At 27.6% G+C, this 21,150-nt stretch overlaps 1 protein-coding gene across 5 annotated transcripts in view; it reads left to right on the top strand.

Annotated features, from left to right (window-relative positions):
- Positions 1-21,150, top strand: part of LOC129908753 (double-stranded RNA-specific editase Adar) — a 190,029-nt gene that overhangs the window by 82,274 nt on the left and 86,605 nt on the right. For 3 of the 5 annotated variants that reach the window (XM_055985498.1, XM_055985500.1, XM_055985497.1), the window contains 3 exons: positions 1,849-1,932; positions 2,215-2,302; positions 2,605-2,759. In XM_055985498.1, coding sequence (XP_055841473.1) covers positions 1,879-1,932; positions 2,215-2,302; positions 2,605-2,759 — 297 coding nt within the window. In that variant the 5' untranslated portion in view covers positions 1,849-1,878. The remainder of the gene's footprint in view (positions 1-1,848; positions 1,933-2,214; positions 2,303-2,604; positions 2,760-21,150) is intronic. The other 2 variants (XM_055985501.1, XM_055985499.1) reach the window with 1 other exon arrangement.

Below are 21,150 nucleotides of genomic sequence, written 5' to 3'. Positions count from 1 at the left end.
AGACGTCAGATTGCCTTGATTTTAGATTTTTTGGAATCAGCATTAAAAAATACCTTGAAATCATGTATCATATGTGTATATAGTTCCATCGTCTTTTTTGCTAATTTTGAAAACCCCCATTTCGCGCTTTGATCTTGAAAATCGCGACTTGCGGACATGAGATTTTTCTAGTTATAGAATGCCAAAACGAAGGTTTTGATCAAAAAAAAATTCTATTAGCATTCATTCCGAGGTTAAACTCTTATTTGACTGGATTAAAAAACAAATTATTTCGAGTTCATTTTAGAAAATAGTATTAATAAAGTATCAAAGGTATAACTACACAGGGTACTTTTTGCAAAAATTCTTAAAGTGAAAATTTTCAAACTCATTTTTTAATGCAGAATTCTTAAATCTTGACTTCAAAACGTTTATAGTTTTTTTTCGGGAAAAATTGCTTTTTGTAGGAAAAAATAATTATTTGCTTTTGTAATTTTCCCACTTTTTTCAAAAGGTGGCCATTGTAGTTATAACTTAAATTACAAAAATGGCGGGAAAAAAACTTGAAAATATAAATAAGTTTATAATTTGTACTCATTTAAGGTTAATTTCATATATACATACTTCATGTAGGTATTGAATAACTTTTTAAAAATAACAGTTCACCTAGTGAAAAAGATTGTTGGTTTACAAAAAGATTATAAAGATTTTTCTCTTGGATTGAAAAAAAAAACATAATTTTGGGCACGAAAACATTAAAACATGATTTTAGTTCAAAAAACATGAAAATCATGCTAAATCATGATTTCTGGCAGCCCTGTAACTTCGTTCCATCGCTATAAAATTAAAAGCTTATTATGTGCAGTGGTTTAGTAAATCTATTTAAAGTATTGCCAACTTTCTATTGTTGATTTTTTTTTTGTTAAGAAAAACAAAATGGTTTGTTTATTGAAATTTGTTACTAAAATCCAATAAAAACTTTTTCCCGTCGTTACGGGTTTGACACTTTTACACATAATATTATTAATAATTCACTCAGAATTCTATAATGTTTTAAACTTAGCAAAATACATAGTGTTTCTTCGAATAATATGTTTGATTAATTAAAATTTTAGTTGCGTTACGGGTGTGACGTTAAATATCACACGATTTTCAAGTAAGAAAGTACAAAGTTTTTTCTCAAACACATAAAAAATGTTATTCCTAAGTTACAATTTTACACAATAAGACCCAAAGCTTTGAAAAAAATATAAAAAATATTAATGTAGCAATGTGTGACAAAGAAAAGTACAGTGGGACAAGTTAAATGAAAACTATGGACAATATTGGTTTTAAACGATACGGTGTGACACTTAGCATTTTGGGTGGAAATTTTCCTTTCAATTAAAAATTAAAAATAGAGAAACATTTTTTTTTTTGTAAATTACATAAATTTCTTGTCTTTGAAAATGGTAATGCCAACTGATAGGCTACGATTAGTATTCATGTAAATGTTAAGTATTTTAGTACTTCTTGTTTTTTTTTTTTTTTTTCTATAAATAAAAAATGCTTTTATGTTAATGTTTATTGTGACATAAATTCATTATAATAAATTAAATAAATGTATTGTTAATTTAAAAAATAAAAAAAACTGTAAATAAGCCTTAAAAAGAAAAAAATCGACAAAAATGCAAACTTCAGCCATTATACCATTACTATAACAAATATTTAAATGTTATAATAAATTGCTTTTAAATATGCCAGTATTTTTTTGATTTTTGTTGTAAAGTACCTACACTTTATACTATGTATTACTACATTGGTGTTGTGTCAAAATTCATTTTTATTATAATTTTTTTGATTTGATTTTTATTTAATTATCCCAATTAGGACACTGGTAATGGGTCTGAAGAAATAATAATGGAAACCGTCATCTTAGATCCAAATCAAAATTCAAATGAAAGTCAGAGTCCTGTGAGTATTTTTTTTTTCATAAAAAAAAAAACACAAAAAAAAACATAAATCAATTTCTTCCTGTTAGACATACTGTCTTAGATGGAGTATGTATTTAAATGTGTGTAATTTGTAATTTTTATTTTTTTTTTTAAATTTAATTTTTGTAATTTGTTTCCGAAAAAAAAAAAATATCTAAATGTTGTAAAACTGTGTATTGAAAATATAAATTAAATATATTGATTTTTATAAGACTTTTTTATTTTTTTCTTTTTTTTTTTAACAAAAAAACAAAAATTCTAGCCCTTACTGATACCAAGAGGGGACACTATGAATGGATACAGTCGGAAAGCACCCTCGAAGCGACGGTATGAAGGCTCCAAATTCACATGTAAGCAATTAAAAAAAATGTTTTTCATCATCATTAAGTAGGTATTATTATTACAAAAAAATGAGCTTTTTTTTTCTGTCATCTTTGTGTGTGGGTTTTAAGTTACTCATACACCAGAGTGTACGAGTATATGTAATTAAAAATCAAGCTCATTTATAAGATTTAGATTGATAGTAAATATGAGTTACGATATGTACTCATGGCGTTGCAGCCTATTTTCTTTGTGTAATTTTTTTTAAATTATTTTTTTAATTTTTTGTGTAATAATTTTGAATTAATTCGGATTTTTTTGTTTCGTACAGTGCATCCGAAAAAGAAACCAAGAGCTGGTAAAGAAAGGATCCCGCAACCAAAGAACACAGTTGCCATGTTAAATGAGCTCCGACACGGTTTGGTTTATAAATTGGAAACGCAGAGTGGACCAGTGCATGCACCGCTCTTTACAATTTCAGTTGAGGTAAGTTTTTATTTTTTTTTTTTGTAATAATCAGGAAAAAACTATAAATCTATAGATATATAAAATTGGGTAGAAAGAGAGTGAGAAATTGAGAAGAGTTAAATGAGGATTTAAAATTGGAAATAATTGTTCTGGTGGCATAATCATGATGAACGATTGCAAAGCTTCTCTCTGATGGTTTGGTTAGGGAATTTGAGATGAAAATGGTTTAACACTTATTCTTTTTTTTTCTTTTTAAATATAAATTTGTTATTTTGAAGTGATGGATGGAATTTCAGGATGTCCCATATAATTCTTAGTAATTAAAAAGCACGTCATTGTTACTTATGAGTGGGAGGGTATAACGTTGGCATTGGGAACTTTTAAAATAAGAATGAGAAGAGTATTTATATTGAGGTAGGATAATTAAAGCTTTTACTATAGTCTATTTAATAGACCCGAGCTCCAGAGCAAAAATAGAACAAATTCGTTCAAGACTTTTTATTGGCGATTATGGTTCCTTGGCATACAAGAATACTCCAGCCAAAAGTGCTACTAAATCCATTGGTGCATTTCTGAGAAAACGGCAACACTGGTCGGTTTTCAGTTTTTTTGATTTAACTCGAAAACCAAGCCTGACTTTGAAATTGTTCAAAGACACTTTTCATAGCAAATTAAATTTTCTGTCAAGTTAAGATGGTTAAAAAATTTTAAAAATTATTTTTGACTAAAATTCTAACCTAAAATCAAAGAAAAAAAAGTTAAAAAATTGACAATTTTATTTTTTTTTACTAAATCAAGGGGCATTTTGTGTCTGTAGCCGGGACGTCCAAACTTTGTACTAATGAAATAAAGTAGAGGTAAAATCCTTTGATAATACGTAATTTTTAATTTTTTTTGTCAAGAAACAACTTAAATGTACCTATTCAAAAACTAGCACTTTTTCTAAATTTTTGACTTTTTTAGTGAAAAGCAAGTTTTTAAAACTCGATAAAATCCTATTAATTGGTAACTTTTAGACTTTTAAAGTAAACATACTTCGAGGGATTGATTTAATATAAACTAAATATGACAAACAAAAAAATTTATTTGCATCCTTATGGCCTTTTGTGCAATTTTGTGTATGTGCATTTTTATAAATACGGGTCGAATGGATGGACGGAGAGCCATTAGCTTTGGTCTATTGCATAGAAGAACATTTAATACCAACTCATTTACTGTTTTCAATGGCCTGAAAAACAATTCTTGTAAAATCCGCGACCAACGAAAAGTTTCTCTTGAAAAACGAAAAAAATACTGTAATGAGTTTGAAACAAAATAGCTCAGGCAAATTAGTAAATCAAATTGCACTTTTCGCGGGACAAATTTTTTTCATGGAACGTGTTTAGGTGAATGTCCTTATCGTAAAAGTGAATTTTTTGGGATGATAAGATATCGGGAACAGCCGCCATCTTGGAAAAGAGGTTGGTGCCGTTTTTATTTTATAACTCCATTTTTACTCATTTAAACCAAAAATGTCCGAGGATAGACTTATTCACAATTAAATTATCTAAAAAATGATATACAAATGAATTCCGTGAGTTAGTTAAATTCAATTTTATAGTCGGTCAAAGTCCAAATTCTTCTCGCAAGGTTAAGACAATATGATATTTTTTCAAATATCTGAAGAACTTTTGATTTGTTTGGGATTTTCTTCAAGAATGAATTATAGCACTTTTGATTATCTATAAAATGAGCCCTTTATCTAAACTGTAACCAACATAATGTATAAGCCATCTAACGTCGAAGTTCACATTCTACTAGTCAAAAGTGAGAAAATAACAAGTTTTCTTCTATTAGACCGAGCAAATTTTTGAAGTGGAGGTATAACCAAAATATAAGTAAACAGTTTTTTAACTATATTCGTCTAAATATTGAATTCAAAGTTTGAAATCTTTAATGTTAACCTTTATATGGTTTTCGAGGTTTTAAATGAAGTGAATTTTCCAATTAACGTGAATAAGCTAAAGTGACACTATTTAAGATTCTAAATATAAGAACTGATGCCCTGTCATTTTTCCAAAACATGAACACCTCAATCTCAGCATTACGATAAGTATAACTCAAGATATGAGGTGTGTAAGCCGTTACCTTTTCGAGACTATTGTGTTTAATTTTTGATTGTTTATTTGAACTATTGAAATCCCAAATAAGTTCAGTTAAAAAATCGTATATCATGACCTCGACGTTTGGTTGCTTCTACAATGTGATGGTTACAAAAACAATAAAGGGTTCATTTCATAGATAATTAAAAGTGCTATAATTCATTCTTGAAGAAAATCCCAAACAAATCAAAAGTTCTTCAGATATTTGAAAAAATGCCATATTGTCTTAACCGAGCGAGAAGAACCCGGACTTTGACCGACTATAAAATTGAATTTAACTAACTCACGGAATTCATTTGTATATCATTTTTTAGATAATTTAATTGATAATAAGTTTATCCTCGGACATTTTTGGTTTAAATGAGTAAAAATGGAGTTATAAAATAAAAACGGCACCGACCTCTTTTCCAAGATGGCGGCTGTTCCCGATATCTTATCATCCCAAAAAATTCATTCAGGACATTCACCTAAACACGTTCCATGAAAAAAATTTGTCCCGCGAAAAGTGCAATTTGATTTACTAATTTGCCTGAGCTATTTTGTTTCAAACTCATTACAGTATTTTTTTCGTTTTTCAAGAGAAACTTTTCGTTGGTCGCGGATTTTACAAGAATTGTTTTTCAGGCCATTGAAAACAGTAAAAGAGTTGGTATTAAATGTTCTTCTATGCAATAGACCAAAGCTAATGGCTCTCCGTCCATCCATTCGACCCGAATTTATAAAAATGCACATACACAAAATTGCACAAAAGGCCATAAGGATGCAAATAAATTTTTTTGTTTGTCATATTTAGTTTATATTAAATCAATCCCTCGAAGTATGTTTACTTTAAAAGTCTAAAAGTTACCAATTAATAGGATTTTATCGAGTTTTAAAAACTTGCTTTTCACTAAAAAAGTCAAAAATTTAGAAAAAGTGCTAGTTTTTGAATAGGTACATTTAAGTTGTTTCTTGACAAAAAAAATTAAAAATTGCATATTATCAAAGGATTTTACCTCTACTTTATTTCATTAGTACAAAGTTTGGACGTCTCGGCTACATACACAAAATGCCCCTTGATTTAGTAAAAAAAAATAAAATTGTCAATTTTTTAACTTTTTTTTCTTTGATTTTAGGTTAGAATTTTAGTCAAAAATAATTTTTAAAATTTTTTAACCATCTTAACTTGACAGAAAATTTAATTTGCTATGAAAAGTGTCTTTGAACAATTTCAAAGTCAGGCTTGGTTTTCGAGTTAAATCAAAAAAACTGAAAACCGACCAGTGTTGCCGTTTTCTCAGAAATGCACCAATGGATTTAGTAGCACTTTTGGCTGGAGTATTCTTGTATGCCAAGGAATCATAATCAGCAATAAAAACTCTTGAACGAATTTGTTCCATCCAAAAGGGTCTATTCAATAGACTACTAATCGAAAATTATCACTTGAATCCGGAATTTGTACTTACTGAATGGGGGAACTATATTATATTTTTTTTTTGCTGTGAGTGAGTAAAGTATTAAGTGGGTAAAAATTTAATGATTTTATCAAAACAAACATAGGCGTAGAATTGTAAAAAAAAAACCATTATGAAAAACGGTTTACAATTGGTTAGGAAAAAAATTATTAACGATTTGAACCCAAGTAGAAATTTGAACATTTGGTTACAAGATTTAAATAAGCTTCGTTCACTCCACAACTCTCAACCGATTTTCATAAAAAAATACCTTGTTTAGTTTGAATTTTTTTTTATTTCTTTTTAAAACAAAATGTTGTTTTTAAAACATATACTTTAAATTGATGTCGAAATCGGGTAAATGATGAAAAAATTAAGTTTTGGAAATCGTTCAGCTTATACAGTTTAGTTTGTAATTTGTTGAAAAGCTAGATTTTTTTGCAATAGATTAAGATTTAAAAAAAAAAAAATCTTTTTAGTTCATTATTGTTTTCTTCATAAGAATAAATTTATAAAACACTATGTTTATAATACATTTATCGAACAAAATCGGTGCCAAATTCAAAAAATTTCATGGGTAAGAAAAAATAAATACCCTTTAAAAATTAATATCTGAGCAATAAAAAAAGATATTAACATTTTTTAAATGAAGTTACAAAGAATAGCATTATTTCTAAAAATGAAAAATTTAATAAAGTTTCTATCATAAGTATTAACAGAGAAATCAACATTAACATGAGTAGAGTAAAGTAAGCGTTTTCTTATCAAGATCAACTTTGCAAATAGAGAGTTATTGTAGAACATTTTTTTCTTAGAATATACCCAAGAACCATCCCCCAAAATGCCCTTATCTCATTCCGGGACACCCTGTATACTAAAATTATTTACACAAACTTTTATTAGATTCCGTTGCTAGCGGCGAATACTTACTTCTGAAAATTTATGTTTCGAAAAAAAATTATGGTACATCTTACTTCCGTTTTATGTGGCGAAATAAGTTGTTTAGAATTTAATTCAATTTAAACAAATGTTATGTTTGTAAATAGAAGTAAGAAAATGTACTTACTTAAACAAAAAACCCAAGAAAAAAAGAAAAAAAATTGCGTTTTACTACTTTGGTACTTTTTGGTCTTTGTTTTAAAATTTTTCTAATTTTTTTGTCATTGAATATGAAAAGTTCTACATACACAATCCCAAGAGTGAACATCTTTTTGACATCAATTTAGCTGAATTTCTAGCTTATATACAGTTTTGAAAAAGAAAATTCTATGAACGCTTATATTGTCCGCCATTTTGGAACCACCATTTTGAAAAAAATAAAAGTTGAAACATTTTTCGTATTTCTCATTTTAATATACTTCACTGTTCTAAATTTCATGACTTTTCGTCAAGAAATAGACGTGCAAATGATTTTTGGCATCATAAAGCACGAAATGTACCACTGTGCGGCAGCGAGCGAGGAAAATCACGCCAGAAGTCCGGAAGCCCTTAGCCAGTTTTAACAATTTAAATATCAATTTAAAAAAAATCATTTGAAATTAAAAACAAATATTTATTGTAAATAAAAATATTTTACATTAAAAAAAAAATATTTTACATTAAAAAGAAAATACATGTTATTGAAATAAAAAATAGTCTGTATTGAAAAAAAAAATCAATGCAAATTGTAAGCATACAATTTTTTTTTAATATTGTCGAAATTCTAACAATTTTTAATTTCAATATTATAGTTGAAATAATATAATATGTTTATGGTCTCAACTATACTCAGGTAATTTGAAAATAAACTTAAAAAATTAAAAAAAAAATATTATTTGTCTACTTCCGGTCATATTGCATTATTTGTAAGCCCTCAAAAACAGCTAATTAACGTAATTATTTTCAATTTTATGTCAAAAAGTTTTTTTTTTTTTTTTTTTTTTTAATTAAAACTCTATTTTTAAAATTGATTAACGATTTTTCTTCTTAAAATAAACATACTCGTACACAAAAAAAAAAATCATTTCTCTAATAGCATTTTAATTACACGCCCACACTTTAAATCACCATTTGCTCGTTGCAAAACAAACCAACAAAAAATTAAAATCCAAGTATCTACACACAAAAAAAAAAAAAAAAAAATCAATGCACTCAAAACATGACTGATTGAAATAAAATTGTCAAAATCTATTTCTAAGAATACCACCAACATGAAGAGAATTTTTTCCGCGTTTTCGTCTATCAATCCTATAGCCAACGCAAAATGTGTCAATATGTGTCGCCTAATTGTGCGAATTTCCAATCAATCGCAACTTTTCTTCAAAAAATTTGTTTGGTTGGTACCGGTCGATTGCCTTCATCTATACTAAAACCTCCTTCGTCAAACCACCCTCTTTTTTTAAAAGCTATCCACCACAAACGCTCTCATCAATTCGCATAAAATAAACATTATTCGTTGGATGTTGGAATGCATGCATGCAACCGAACGACAACAACTGACAGCAACAGACGGCCGAATATCTGTTAATGAGACACACAAATCAATTCCTTGCTGGTAAAATGTCTTTTTAAATCAAAATACAATAAAAACAACAAAAAAAAGTTTTTGAGGACCTGAGTGTACACATTTCTGTGGTTGGGTTTTTAACAAATTAGGAGTAAAGTTGATAAATTTTGCAATAAAACTTTGTAGTAAAACTTTTAGAACAAAAATAGTGGTTGCCTAAGAAACTTTGATTTTTTTCCGATAAATTCAAGAAAGTGTTTTTTTTTTAAACTTCTTTGAAAATCTTTAAAACCTACTTGGAAAAATTAATTTTTGTGAAATGCTTTAGATTCTTTACTGCACTTCTGGTACATTTAACTAGATTTCTGGTATATTAAACTATATTTCTTTTATATTTAACTATATTTGCAGTATATTTAACTATATTTCTGGTATATTAAACTATATTATATTGAATATACCAGAAGTAAATTTATCCCTGGCGTTATTTTTTCACCGTGTATAAATTTTATGACAACTTCAATGCTACATTGTCCCACTGTCAAACACATCTCATATTGATGTTGTGTCATTAAAACTATAATTAAAAATTTAAACATAAATAAAAACAAATAAATATTCGAAACCACATGGGATTTAAAATTGCATTTTCCGATCAATGACCATTGAGGTGATTTTCTCTCTTTTCTCTTCATGAAATTTTAATTTAATGTCGATTTTTTTTTTGGCTCAACCACACATCGAAGCATTATCGTAAATCTTTTTTATTTTTAAATAAGTACAAAATCAAGAACAAAAAAAAAAAAAAAAAAACAAAATGAAAATCTTAAATTAATTGCACCTAAATGTTTGGCAAAAGATTCAGTAGGCCGCCCGATACTTTTTGGGGGTGGCAGCAAGAAAGCAATTGACTTGTGACGCGTAATGCGTATGTTTTTAAAAGAGTGAAAGAAGAATATATTACGTGTTATAATTAAATTAAGTGATTCATTAGAAACAACAAACCAAATAAAAATAAAGTTTAAATCAGCAAAAAAAAAACATTTAAATAGTAGGTACTTTAGTTCTAATAGATCAAAGAGGTTTGTTTTATTTTTTCTAAAAAAAACTATTTTTAACTTTTTAGAATAAACTTTTTTTTGTGTTCTTTTTTTTTGTTAATAAAACAAATAAGGAGAGTGAAAAAAAGAAAACTCATGTCAAGGTTGATGCTTAAGAAAGCTATCATTACCTGACATAGCGATGTTTTAGATATTGACAGCTCTCAATCAAAATGTGCTTCGTTAGTAAAGCAAACATAATTACAAAAATAATATACACATACATAGTAGTCTTTGATATTTTCCTTTTCTCAAAAGTTAATTGAGAAGAAACAAAAAAATATACTTTTCTATGAAATCTGGGTTGATGTGCGTTAAGAATGACTGACTTTAAGGATATCATCTTTTGATATTTTGTAGTATTTCCACCTGTATGTTTTGATTGATGCCTTTAACTTGCCGCAGTATTTTTGTGTTTGAACAGATTTCTATAAAATTAACAAAATAATTATAATCTTTTTTTCCTCAAAAAAAAAAAAAAAAAAAAAAAAAAAAATTGGTTGCGATGATCGGATTTCGGAAGTAGCCGCCATCTTGGAAAAGTGGTTGGTACGGTTTTTATTTAATAGTTCCATTTGTACCCATTTAAACGAAAAATTTCCAAATACAAACTTATTCACAATAAAATTATCTAAAAAATGATATATGTACAAATAAACTCCTTGAGTTAATTAAATTCAATTTAATAGTTGGTGAAAGTCCTGGTTTGTTTCGCAAGGTGAGAGCAAAATGACATTTTTTCAAATACCTGACGAGCTTTTGATTTAGTTGGGTAATCCTCCAAGAAATAAAAAATATTTTAATTGGAACGGCATTAAAAAAATATATTTGTTGCAATTAAAAATATTTTGTATAAAAAAAAATGTTGTTGTAACTGAAAAATAATAGCATTAAAAATACAATTTATATTGCAAATAAAAATATTTTGCATTGAAAAAAATTGTCTGCATTGGAAAAAAAAGTCAATGAAAAATAGTTTTTTAATATCTTCGAATTTGGGTTGGGGTCGAAATTCTGTATGGGCCAAAATTCGGATTCCAAAATTCTGAATTTTGGAGTACAGATTTTTGATGTTTTCTATGCAGAACCTTGAAACAGTTTGCGTTCGACAGTTTAAGTTAAGTGTTATGAGTTAATCGTGATATAAAATGAATTCAGAAAAATGGAAAATATTAAATTATTAAAACCTAATAAAGGAAAGGATAAATTGTGTGTCGATGGTTTTATGTTTAATAACGAAGAAAGAACAACTTACAAAAAAAAAAAAAACATGGAAAATTAAATATTTTTTTAATGAAAAATCTCGGAAATTTTTTCGGAAAATAGGGTACTTAACTCAAATTAGTCATGCACTTAATAACTCCATTCGAATTTTGTCGAAAAAAAAATGAATTTTTTGAGAAAAATGAAATTCAAGCCAGCAGAACATGAAAATCTCGGAAAACTTATCGGAAAATGGAGCGCTTAATTCAATTATTTATGTCCAATTTTTTCGAAAAAGTCGAATTTTTTGAAAAAAAAAAAAAAAAAAAACAAATTCAAGTTAGTAGAACATGAATTTGTATGGAAAATGAAAATATTTTTTTTTTAATGGAAAATCTCGGAAATTTTTTTTCGAAAATTTGGGTATTTAACTCAAAGCACTTAATTATTCAAGATAGGTAATTAAAAAAAAAAATTTTTTTCGAAGATCACATTTTTGTAAAAATTTTTTTTTTTTTTAATTTTTGTTTGGTACCTAAATATTAATCCAAACCCGAATTTTTTACTAACAGTTTAAGGCATTTTCTGGTAATTGCTCTGCTAATTTTAAATCGAGTTAGCAGAACATTAAGTTTTTCCAAAAGTAGGTGAGCACTTGAAATAAATTTGGGGTACTTGCTCTGCTTACTTGAGGGACATGTTTTAATGTAGAGATTTAGAATTGCAGAATTTTTAAAAGCAAAATAATGGATTTGCAGAATTTTGAAAAAAAGAATTTTGGATTTACAGAATTTTGAAATACAGAATAATAGAAAAGCAGAATAATGGAATACAGAATTATGTTCATACAGAATTTTTTCTTCAGATACAGAATTTTGGTCATACAGAATTTTGGAATACAGAATAACGACCCGTTCCCTTCGAATTTCTTACACTTTTGACTATTTGACCATACATAATTAGGTTAAGTGTTATATGTACCTAGTTGACATAGCTGGTATGGTATTGGTCAAATAGTCAAAATTGTAATAAATTTGACTAATATTAAAGAAAAAATTAATGTACAAATTTTGCATTGAATTTTTTTTTTTTTTCAATGCAGAACATTTTTTATTTGCAATAACATTTTTTTTATAATACAAAATATTTTTAGTTGCAATAAATATTTTTTTTTTTAATGCAAATATTTTTCAGTTCAATAAAAAATCTTTTTTAATGCACATTTTTTTTTTGATATGTACAATTATTTTTTTTCATTTACAATAATTTTTTTTGACTTATAAATCGATGAACCATGGCAGCCACCACAAAAAAGTGACGCCATTTTCTAGCGTTTCACTCTCGCACTTTCGCAGTGCGGCAAAAAATTTAAATTCAAAATTATAAATAAACTATTAGAGATACGAAAATCTCCTAAAGCTTATTTGAAAGATAATAATCTAAAGCCTAATCCAAATGAAGGATTTTTAAAAATTCCGTGATTTAATAGGGTTAACAGGGGTAAAACGGAAAGATGAAATTTGGGCTAAAATCTAAACGCGTGGTCGTAGAGAGTTGATTCTATTTGTTATGATCAGGTGTTGTGGGTATTACAAAATGTTGATTATGGGTAGGGGAAATTTTTTTTGACAATTCTAAAGGTGCCAGGTGAAAGACGAAGGAAAAAAAAATTAGGCATCTCATACGGATTTTTCTCCAACACTCTGCGTTTCGAAATATGAATTTTTGAAAAATACCTACTTTTTTAGGGGTATTTTTGGGTAGTTTTTGATTATTATTAGCATGTTTATGGGAAGATAATACAGTATTTATCTCATAAAGCAAAAATTAAAAAAAAAGCTGAATTATCAAAGGAGCATATTGGTATGCTTCTTTCATTCAAAAACAAAGTTTTATGGACCACATTCTCACAAATTTCCGTCTCAATGATCCGGGAAACGTAAAGGAATTGTTGAAGCTCCGTAAAAATTTGGTCAAGTTTGTTCCACAAGCGAAAAGCAAAACAACATGTCCCTTTGAGAATTCAGTTTTTTTTGCCGATTTTTGTTTTATGAGATAAACTTCTTCCCATAAACATGGTAAAATTATCTTCTTCGAGCTCAATGCAAAGGGTAATTTTGTTAAGAAAGTTTTTGCTGAAAGAATGGCATTTCCAAATTCAGACTTTTTGAAATCAATCCCCGATTTAAAGTGAATTCTTCGAAATGCGTCTATTTTTTTAAGTGCATTTTTTTCATTTTTTGTCCATTTAAGGTAAATTTTGAATAGTATAATTATATAAGTATATTTTTGTGTTTTCATGTTTGGTAATTTTTAGTTTCCCGTGAAAAATTCAGTTCTCCACAGATTTTTTAACAGACACACCGAAATTATGGCTTGCAACAGAAGATGCACTAATTTCAATGCTAAGTTCCTCCGTTTTGCCCAATTTTTTTTTACAAATCGGGGCCTTAACAAGTCTGTCAGTTTTATACGTTTTTGAAACACGTACCTTACCTTACCAACGTTGAAATAGAACGTTTGTCAAAATATTTTTTTCCCTCAAAAATTAGTACTTTTTATACAAAATACCAACTATATGACTGAAATTGACCATCATGAGATTCACCATAATGTACTTAATAAATAACCGTCAACTTCCTTATTTTATGTTTAACCGTTACAGATTATTCTCATCAGTTAGAAAAATGTTCATTTTGTCAAAATACTTTTTCCGACTGTTGTATGAAATACGCTTGGTCACTTAGGCGTATACGTACTTTTTTAACTTGTTTTTTTTTTTTTGCTTCATTTTCTTTTTCATAGTTCTTTTCGTTGTTAAGTGTATGTATGTATATTTTTAAGAATTCAAGTTGAATAAAAAAACGTTCTTAGATTTATAAAACTTGAGTCAAGAGTAGAATATCATGAAAGTAGATACTAAATATTTAGCAAACACTAAATAGATTTTGATCTAAATACTATAAAACCATTGCATACGTACAAGAAATTTTTTAACCAAACCAGTATCTATGCGGTGAGTAGAATCGTATTAAATTCGTCCAAAAGTTTTCTTATTTCGAACAATGTATCTCATGATTTTCTTTTACTGCCCATGACTTGCAGTTGAATTTTAAAAAGTATAACAAATATACGACCAAATCTGCTTAACCAAAACTCTTAAAAATATATCTGGATTGCTATAAAGAATATTGTCACTCTTAGCACCTGCTTTACCACCAATAAAAACAAGCACGAACCTCATCATCAAGTCCAAAACAATTCTTCTATAAAAATACAAATTTCTTTTAAAGTTTCAATAAAATAAAATCTACCAATACTCTCTTTAAATGCTTCTATCTATCCAACATTCTGAAATCTGCACAAAAAAAAAAACCTAACAACCCAGGATATAAAAAAGTTTCACTAAATAAAATGAAAAAATAAAAACAGAACATCACGGAAGTTCAACCAAAACCATGAACCAACATCAACAGCCATGCACATGCACATAACAAAGTACAACAACAAAAAAAGGTGAAGATTGAAAAATCCTTCTATTCTCCATGAGTAATCACAATGTGGTGCTGCTTCGATTTTATTTCATGGGTCATACAGAGACTTTGATACTAGAAAAACCTATGATTTTTTTTTACTTTTTTTTTCGAATAAAAAAAAAAATAAATAACAACAACAAAAATGCAAAAACCAAAACTACGTCGTGTTAACAAAACCATGATGACTATGACAAGACTTTGGTCAAGGGTTGCCAACATTTCTGTGAATCATAAAAAAAGACTCTCAAAATTTAGAAAAACTGAAAAAACATTGCACCTGGCAACTCTGATAATCTGAATATGCACATTCTCCTACCTTATGGATTCATCACAAAAGTAGATATTGACAAAACATCAAGTGGAAATGAATACACACTCCCAATCACTGCCATTCACTCAACCATCATCAGTGTGCAACCTGGAGTGGCTCACAACCTTGATGAAAAAAAAAAAAAAAAAAAAAAATAGAAAATATCCAAATTAATCCACCCGCTGATTTTTCTAGAGAGCTTCTATCTGATTCACGCCTTGGTCTTTGATTCCTCCAGGGCCCCGAGAGATACAAAAAACAAAAAAACAAAACTTTTTAAATGCAATTCAAAACATGAAATCGCAATCGGATAGAAATGTTATAAACTGCACAACTTTGTCGCACGTTTTTGCGTATTTTTTTTTGTCAAATTTGATAATTTAACTTAATTAACTTTTTTTTAAGGGAAACTAAATTTCCTATAAAAATTCATAAGGAATTTTTTTCAATTTAAATGCAAGTCAAGTTTTAACTAAAATTTCCTTTTAAAACTTTCTTTTTTTTAGTTTCAATTCCCAAATTCCCCCAAGAGAAGAGTTAGTTTCTAGGAAGTAAAACTGCTGCACACGATATGCATTCGTAATTAGTAGGACAGATAGAGATATATTTTCGTGAGTAAATTCCTCAATCCAAGAAAGGAAGTCTTATTGAGAATGAGCTGGTAATTGATGGCGAGGATTAAACCTCATTGGAATTGCTTCGATTTTGTTTTTTTATCTTTCTTTATTTTATCTTTGAAATTCCTTAAGCTTAAATATGATTCTAGCAGCGAAGGAGTTTTTTGTGTGTTTTTTTTTTTATATTTTAAACCTGAAATTGTCCAATTTAGCAGCAAATACTTGAAAGAAATGAAGGAGAAAAGATTTTTCACTTTATTGCACTGATTTTGTGGTAAATCGGTGTGTTTTTTGTGTGTGTATAGGATAGAATTTAGGTGGGCGGAAATAATGCAGCATAAGACGAAAAAAGTCCTTATCCATTCTTGAGATTTTTCATTCATTGTTTTCATCCATTTTGTATGCATCAGGATTTTTTTGTATTCTTGAAAGAACTTTTTCAATTTTTCTTTTTAGTTTTTTATTTTCTTTTTGGTTCTATTGTTCGTTTTTTTTTGTTTTTGTATTTCTTTATTTTTATTTTTGTCAGTAACGTTGCACTTAAAAGAGCGAAACTATATTAAATGTATATAGTTCTTTCTTTCGTTGAATTTTATAGAAAAGAAAGATTTTTTTAATATTATAAATCATTTGGGAGGATTTTTTAAGGGTTAAAAAATAACCAGAGGGTGTACAATTTTTTATGTGAACACCTGGATTTTTTTTTGGTGAGGTTGTGGAGTAAAATGAAAGTGATATTCTGAAGAAAGCAAACAAATAAGATAGGATTTAAATAGGTCAAGTATTGGTTTAGTGGGAAATAATATTAAAATGATTGAATGAAAACCAATTTATAAAAGATGATCAATTTTCGGTTGTTAATGGATTTATTTTGCAAACAAAAAAATGCTGAAATAGGGATCTATTTCGTTCGTTAATGAAGAAGGGACAAATTGCTAAAAATATTTATTTCAAACAGAAAATAAATTGAATACCTACTTTTGGTATACCTACTTAAAAGCATTTTTTTTAAGCCAGAAATAAATGTTGAGTTTTTAAAGAAAAAAATTTGCACTTTTAGTCAGTGCACTGATTTCAGCTGCGTCAATTTTTCATTGATTTTAGGTTTTTTTTTTGGCTTAAACAAAAATATGGGATTTAACCTCCTAAGTAGAAAAAGTATGTGCGTAAAATCCGATAGCTCTGATTTCTGGCAGAGTTGTTTATAGTTATAGCCCGATGAACATCCTAAGTTTTTGAATACGCGTGTTGAACGCAACATTGTCAAAAATGCAAACGTATGTTAAAAATACACAACATTTTAAGTCAACAATTATAATTGTTAATAATTATAACAAATAACACTGCGTTACAAAATAAAAATCATGTCAATTACTTTGGAAATGACCTAGCAGAGGTTGTAGGTATTACTGAGTACATCATATTTATTTCGGCACTTGAAATTTTTCTTAGACCCTCAAAGTTTCAAGTTATCTAAAAAAAAACCGTTTTTCAATGTTTTCAGAATTCAACAAGCATCAAATTGGGTGTAGATTTTATGGGCTGAATCTCAAAGTACAACATTTTTTCACCGTTTTTTAGAGTTCGGAGACCGTTTTAAGCTACATTAAACGCATAAAATGCTTTTTTTTTTTTAAATTTTATTTTGAACTTTCTCGTAAACGATTGAACTGATCTCATGATTTTGTTGATAAACTGCTATTTACATTTCGTTAAAATACTTCAAAAATATTGATAACAAAAATTGAATTAATGACTTTTTCTTCAATATTTGTTGTTTTCACATTAAGTGCAAAATGGAGTATAAAGAATTTTGTTGTGAAATTTCATAAAAAAAAAAAAATATCTACAAAAGCTCTAGGAGTTTTTGTTTCAAAAAATCTGTTTTCATAAAAGCATTCTATTGGATTTTTTTTGTTTGAAGATTGAATGAATTAATCTATGAATAGGTTTTAATCCTATGAGAAAGACGTTATTTGAATTAACATTATGACGTTTTATGACGTGCCATATCAATTTAAAAAAAAAAAATACATTTAATAGTGGAGTAACTAAAGCTAAAAAATTGGCAATATTAGGGAACCCGGCCAAACAGCTTAGATTTGGATGATCTTTTTTTTCAAACGTTGGTAATTAAAAATACTTTAAAGTCTATAGATAAAAAAATTGCCGGTGTTGCCGTTTTGATTTTTTAAATTTAATTGAAGATTTTTGTGAACGAAAAAATTTTTTTTTCAAAAATTTTTCTTAAATTTCATAAATTAATTGATGCCAAAAGATTGCCTAGAAAATTCAAGGAAACAAAATTTACGGGAGTGAGCGACAATCTTCCATCGTTCAGGCGATAGATGCAATTTTCTTATTAACTGTCTTCAAACACAAAAAAAAATATTTGAACGGCAACCCCTATAATATAATATTAAATATACATTTTTAAAAAGCTAGAAGCTTAGTCATTTTTGTAAAATTAAAATTAAGTTAATTGAAGTAAGGGCTTTTGAAAGAATGGTAACTGAACTCAGAAAGTTAAATAGCAAAAATTTAAGGTTCTTATTTACAAAGTCTTTGAGAAAATTAATTATTTCAATGCAAAAATTCAGTTTTTATCAAAAAAACACATTGAAATTGAAGTAATTTTTAATTTTTTTTTCAAAAGTGTGACCTTTTCTGCTTCGAAATTCAACTGATAATAATTAAGGCCAAAAATTTTTTTTTAATAAATTCATATTTTATTAGAAAAAGTTTGGAAAGAAGTCATTTTAAATATTTTTAATAACATTTTTTTTTTTAAATTCTGAGTTTGAGGACCATTTTTTCAAAAACTCTTAATTAAATTTAGTGGATTTAAATTTGAGAGATAAGAATGGGCTTCTGGCTTTTTAAAAATGTATTTTAAAATATTGTAGGTGTTGCTGTTGCTTTCAAAATATTTTTTTTGTGTTTGAAGTCAGATTGTGAGAAAATTGCATTTATCGCTTAAAGTTAAACTCAATGGTAACGAAGGGCCAAAACAGCGAGATCAAAATTTTTATGGGCCGCAGAAAAAAGTAGAACTAAAATTTTTATAAAACAAATTATTAAAAAAAAACAGGGAAAATGATTACATTAATGTGTTCCATTTACCATGTTTTCTAAGACCAAGGTTAGTTAGGCTGGATCTTATAGGTAACTCATTCGTCTTAATGACTTAAATTTACCTGTCGATGCGAGTTGTTATTTAACAGGAAAAAAGCGAAGAAAATCAAGAGAACTTGTCTTTCAAAGACATAAATCTGCAAGCCTTTTTCATACTCAGTATGAAAGTTTATATTTTTTTGTGGATTATTTTTGAAAAGACCGATAAGAATAGATACGGATTAACTTAAAAAAAGTAAAAGAATTCATAAATTTCGATAAATAATAACGTGTAAAAGGAATTAAGCTCTTAAAGACATTTTCGTTTTGATTCTACGATTTCGGAATATGCTTGAGGCTCAAAGATGCTATATTTGTGCATAATGGGGTTCTTGCCATAAAATAAGAATGTCACGTTTTCTTCTATACAAAAATTAAAGTATTGGACCAATCTGGAATTTCTCTGGTCATGAAATCCTCAAAAAACGTCTTTTAGGGCTGTACGTTATTTTTTATCAAAATTTAAAATTAAATGAGACAAAAAACATTTTGGATACCTCAACAAAAACTTTAAAAATTGAGCAACATGAAACAAAAAATTGCAATTTTTTCGCTTAGGCCTAATAATATGGTAAAGTACTATAAATTATAAACTTATAAAAAATGTGGACTGGGCCGCAGAGTTAAGCGTTGTGGGCCGCATGCGGCCCGCGGGCCGCAAGTTTGACATGCTTGGCTTAAACGATTGAAGATAGTCCCTAACATATTTTTTTTCCTTAAATTACCTCGAGAATCTTCTGCTCTCATTTGTTTTATGAAATTTAAGCAAAAAAATGATTTTGTTCAAAAAAAATTTAATTTTAATTTTAAAAAACAATACGGCAACATCGGCAATTTTTAATCTACCTACGTTTGAAAAAAAAAAAATCGTCAAAATCAGAGCTGTTCGGAGGGGTTCCCTTATAATTTGCTTTAGTTACTCTACTATAAAATGGAAAAAAAATATTTGTTGCAAACAATAACAAATTGCGTAAAAAAAATGCAAAAAAAAATTTTCTGCATGAAAAAGAAATCAATGCAAAATGTGTCCATTACATATTATTTCTAGTTATCTATTAGATGGTGCCTAGTAATTTGATTTTAAGTTAAACAACTTTTTCCGTCTAACATAGGTATTGAACTAAACCAAGCGAGTTTCAGGCTGTATATTCCCATCCTTTTTATCCACATGGTAAAATTCACAGAAGTTTAGATTTTAATCTTATAGCCTAGTACGCAGATGGACCAACATTTAGCCGAGCTTAAATGTATTCAAGATTTTCAGCCGAATTGTGCGCAGAAAAAAAATCATATTTGCGTTTCCAAGTGTACTTTTTTTGTATCTGTCACAATTAATAAGCACTTTACAAAATTGAAGAAAGACGGAGCAAAACCTTTTTTGTTTTATAATTTTGCTCGTTTTACCACGTATGTAAGAGAAAATTATTTAACAATAATTACTATAATTAATTATGTTAAGGAATTTCATTAAAAAAAGCAATTAATATTTAAAATTTCGTTTTTAAAATAACTACATACAACATCTTTTAAAGTTATTTTGACCTACAAACAAATAATCTCACTAAATTTCTTTTAGTTATAAAAAACAAATTAAAAAAAAAATTATTACAAAAGTTCTTCGAAATAAAACAAAATTGTACCAAAAAATTTTCAATTTTTTTCAAAAAAACACCTGTTATGCCATTTTAATGAAGAATCTTAACCCAGTTTTCAAAAACATTGTTTAAAAAAAAAGTTTTTTTTTTTGTAAACGAAACCGTAAGAATTTTTAAAATGTTTATTTTTTACATGACGTTTGAGGTATTGACGAAAATGTCAAAACTTTATCTTTAACAAAAATTAATGAATTTTTATAAAGTTTTGTGAAAATGCACATTTTTATATAATTATAAAGAAAATTTGAATTAGATTAAAACAAAATATTAATTTTTTTATTTTTTTTTAAGTGATGTAGAAAAACTTTGCTGCTTTCGTAGACAATTGCTGTCAAATATGGAAACAACCAAAAAACGATTTTTTGGAATCAATTTTTCGATAAATCTGAGGTGTTTTTATAATTATACTATACGAAACGTTTAATGGAGGAAGTTATTATTTTTTGTAATTCTTAAAAATTAGAAGAAAAATAAAACTTGAAAAAAAAGATCACTCCAACTTTAAATAAGATTCAGAGTTTTATTAATTTTTATTAAAAAACGGAGCGTTTGTTGCAAAATGTAATACTTTTCTTCATAAAGTCAGAAATGCTCAATGAATTAAGTGCACTATCCGCATATCCTTTATCAACAAAAAAAATTACCAACAAATTGCACTTTTCCGACAGTTATATAACTGCAGTGTAAGCCACCATCCTGCAAAAGAACTTTATTTAAACTAAATTGATTTATATAATGGCTTAAGCATTTTCCTC

This window comes from Episyrphus balteatus, chromosome 2 (genome assembly GCF_945859705.1).
Source record: "Episyrphus balteatus chromosome 2, idEpiBalt1.1, whole genome shotgun sequence".
Taxonomy (NCBI): Eukaryota; Metazoa; Arthropoda; class Insecta; order Diptera; family Syrphidae; genus Episyrphus; species Episyrphus balteatus.
The sequence above is the reverse complement of the archived record's forward strand: the minus strand, read 5'-3'. Positions and strand labels throughout refer to the sequence as shown.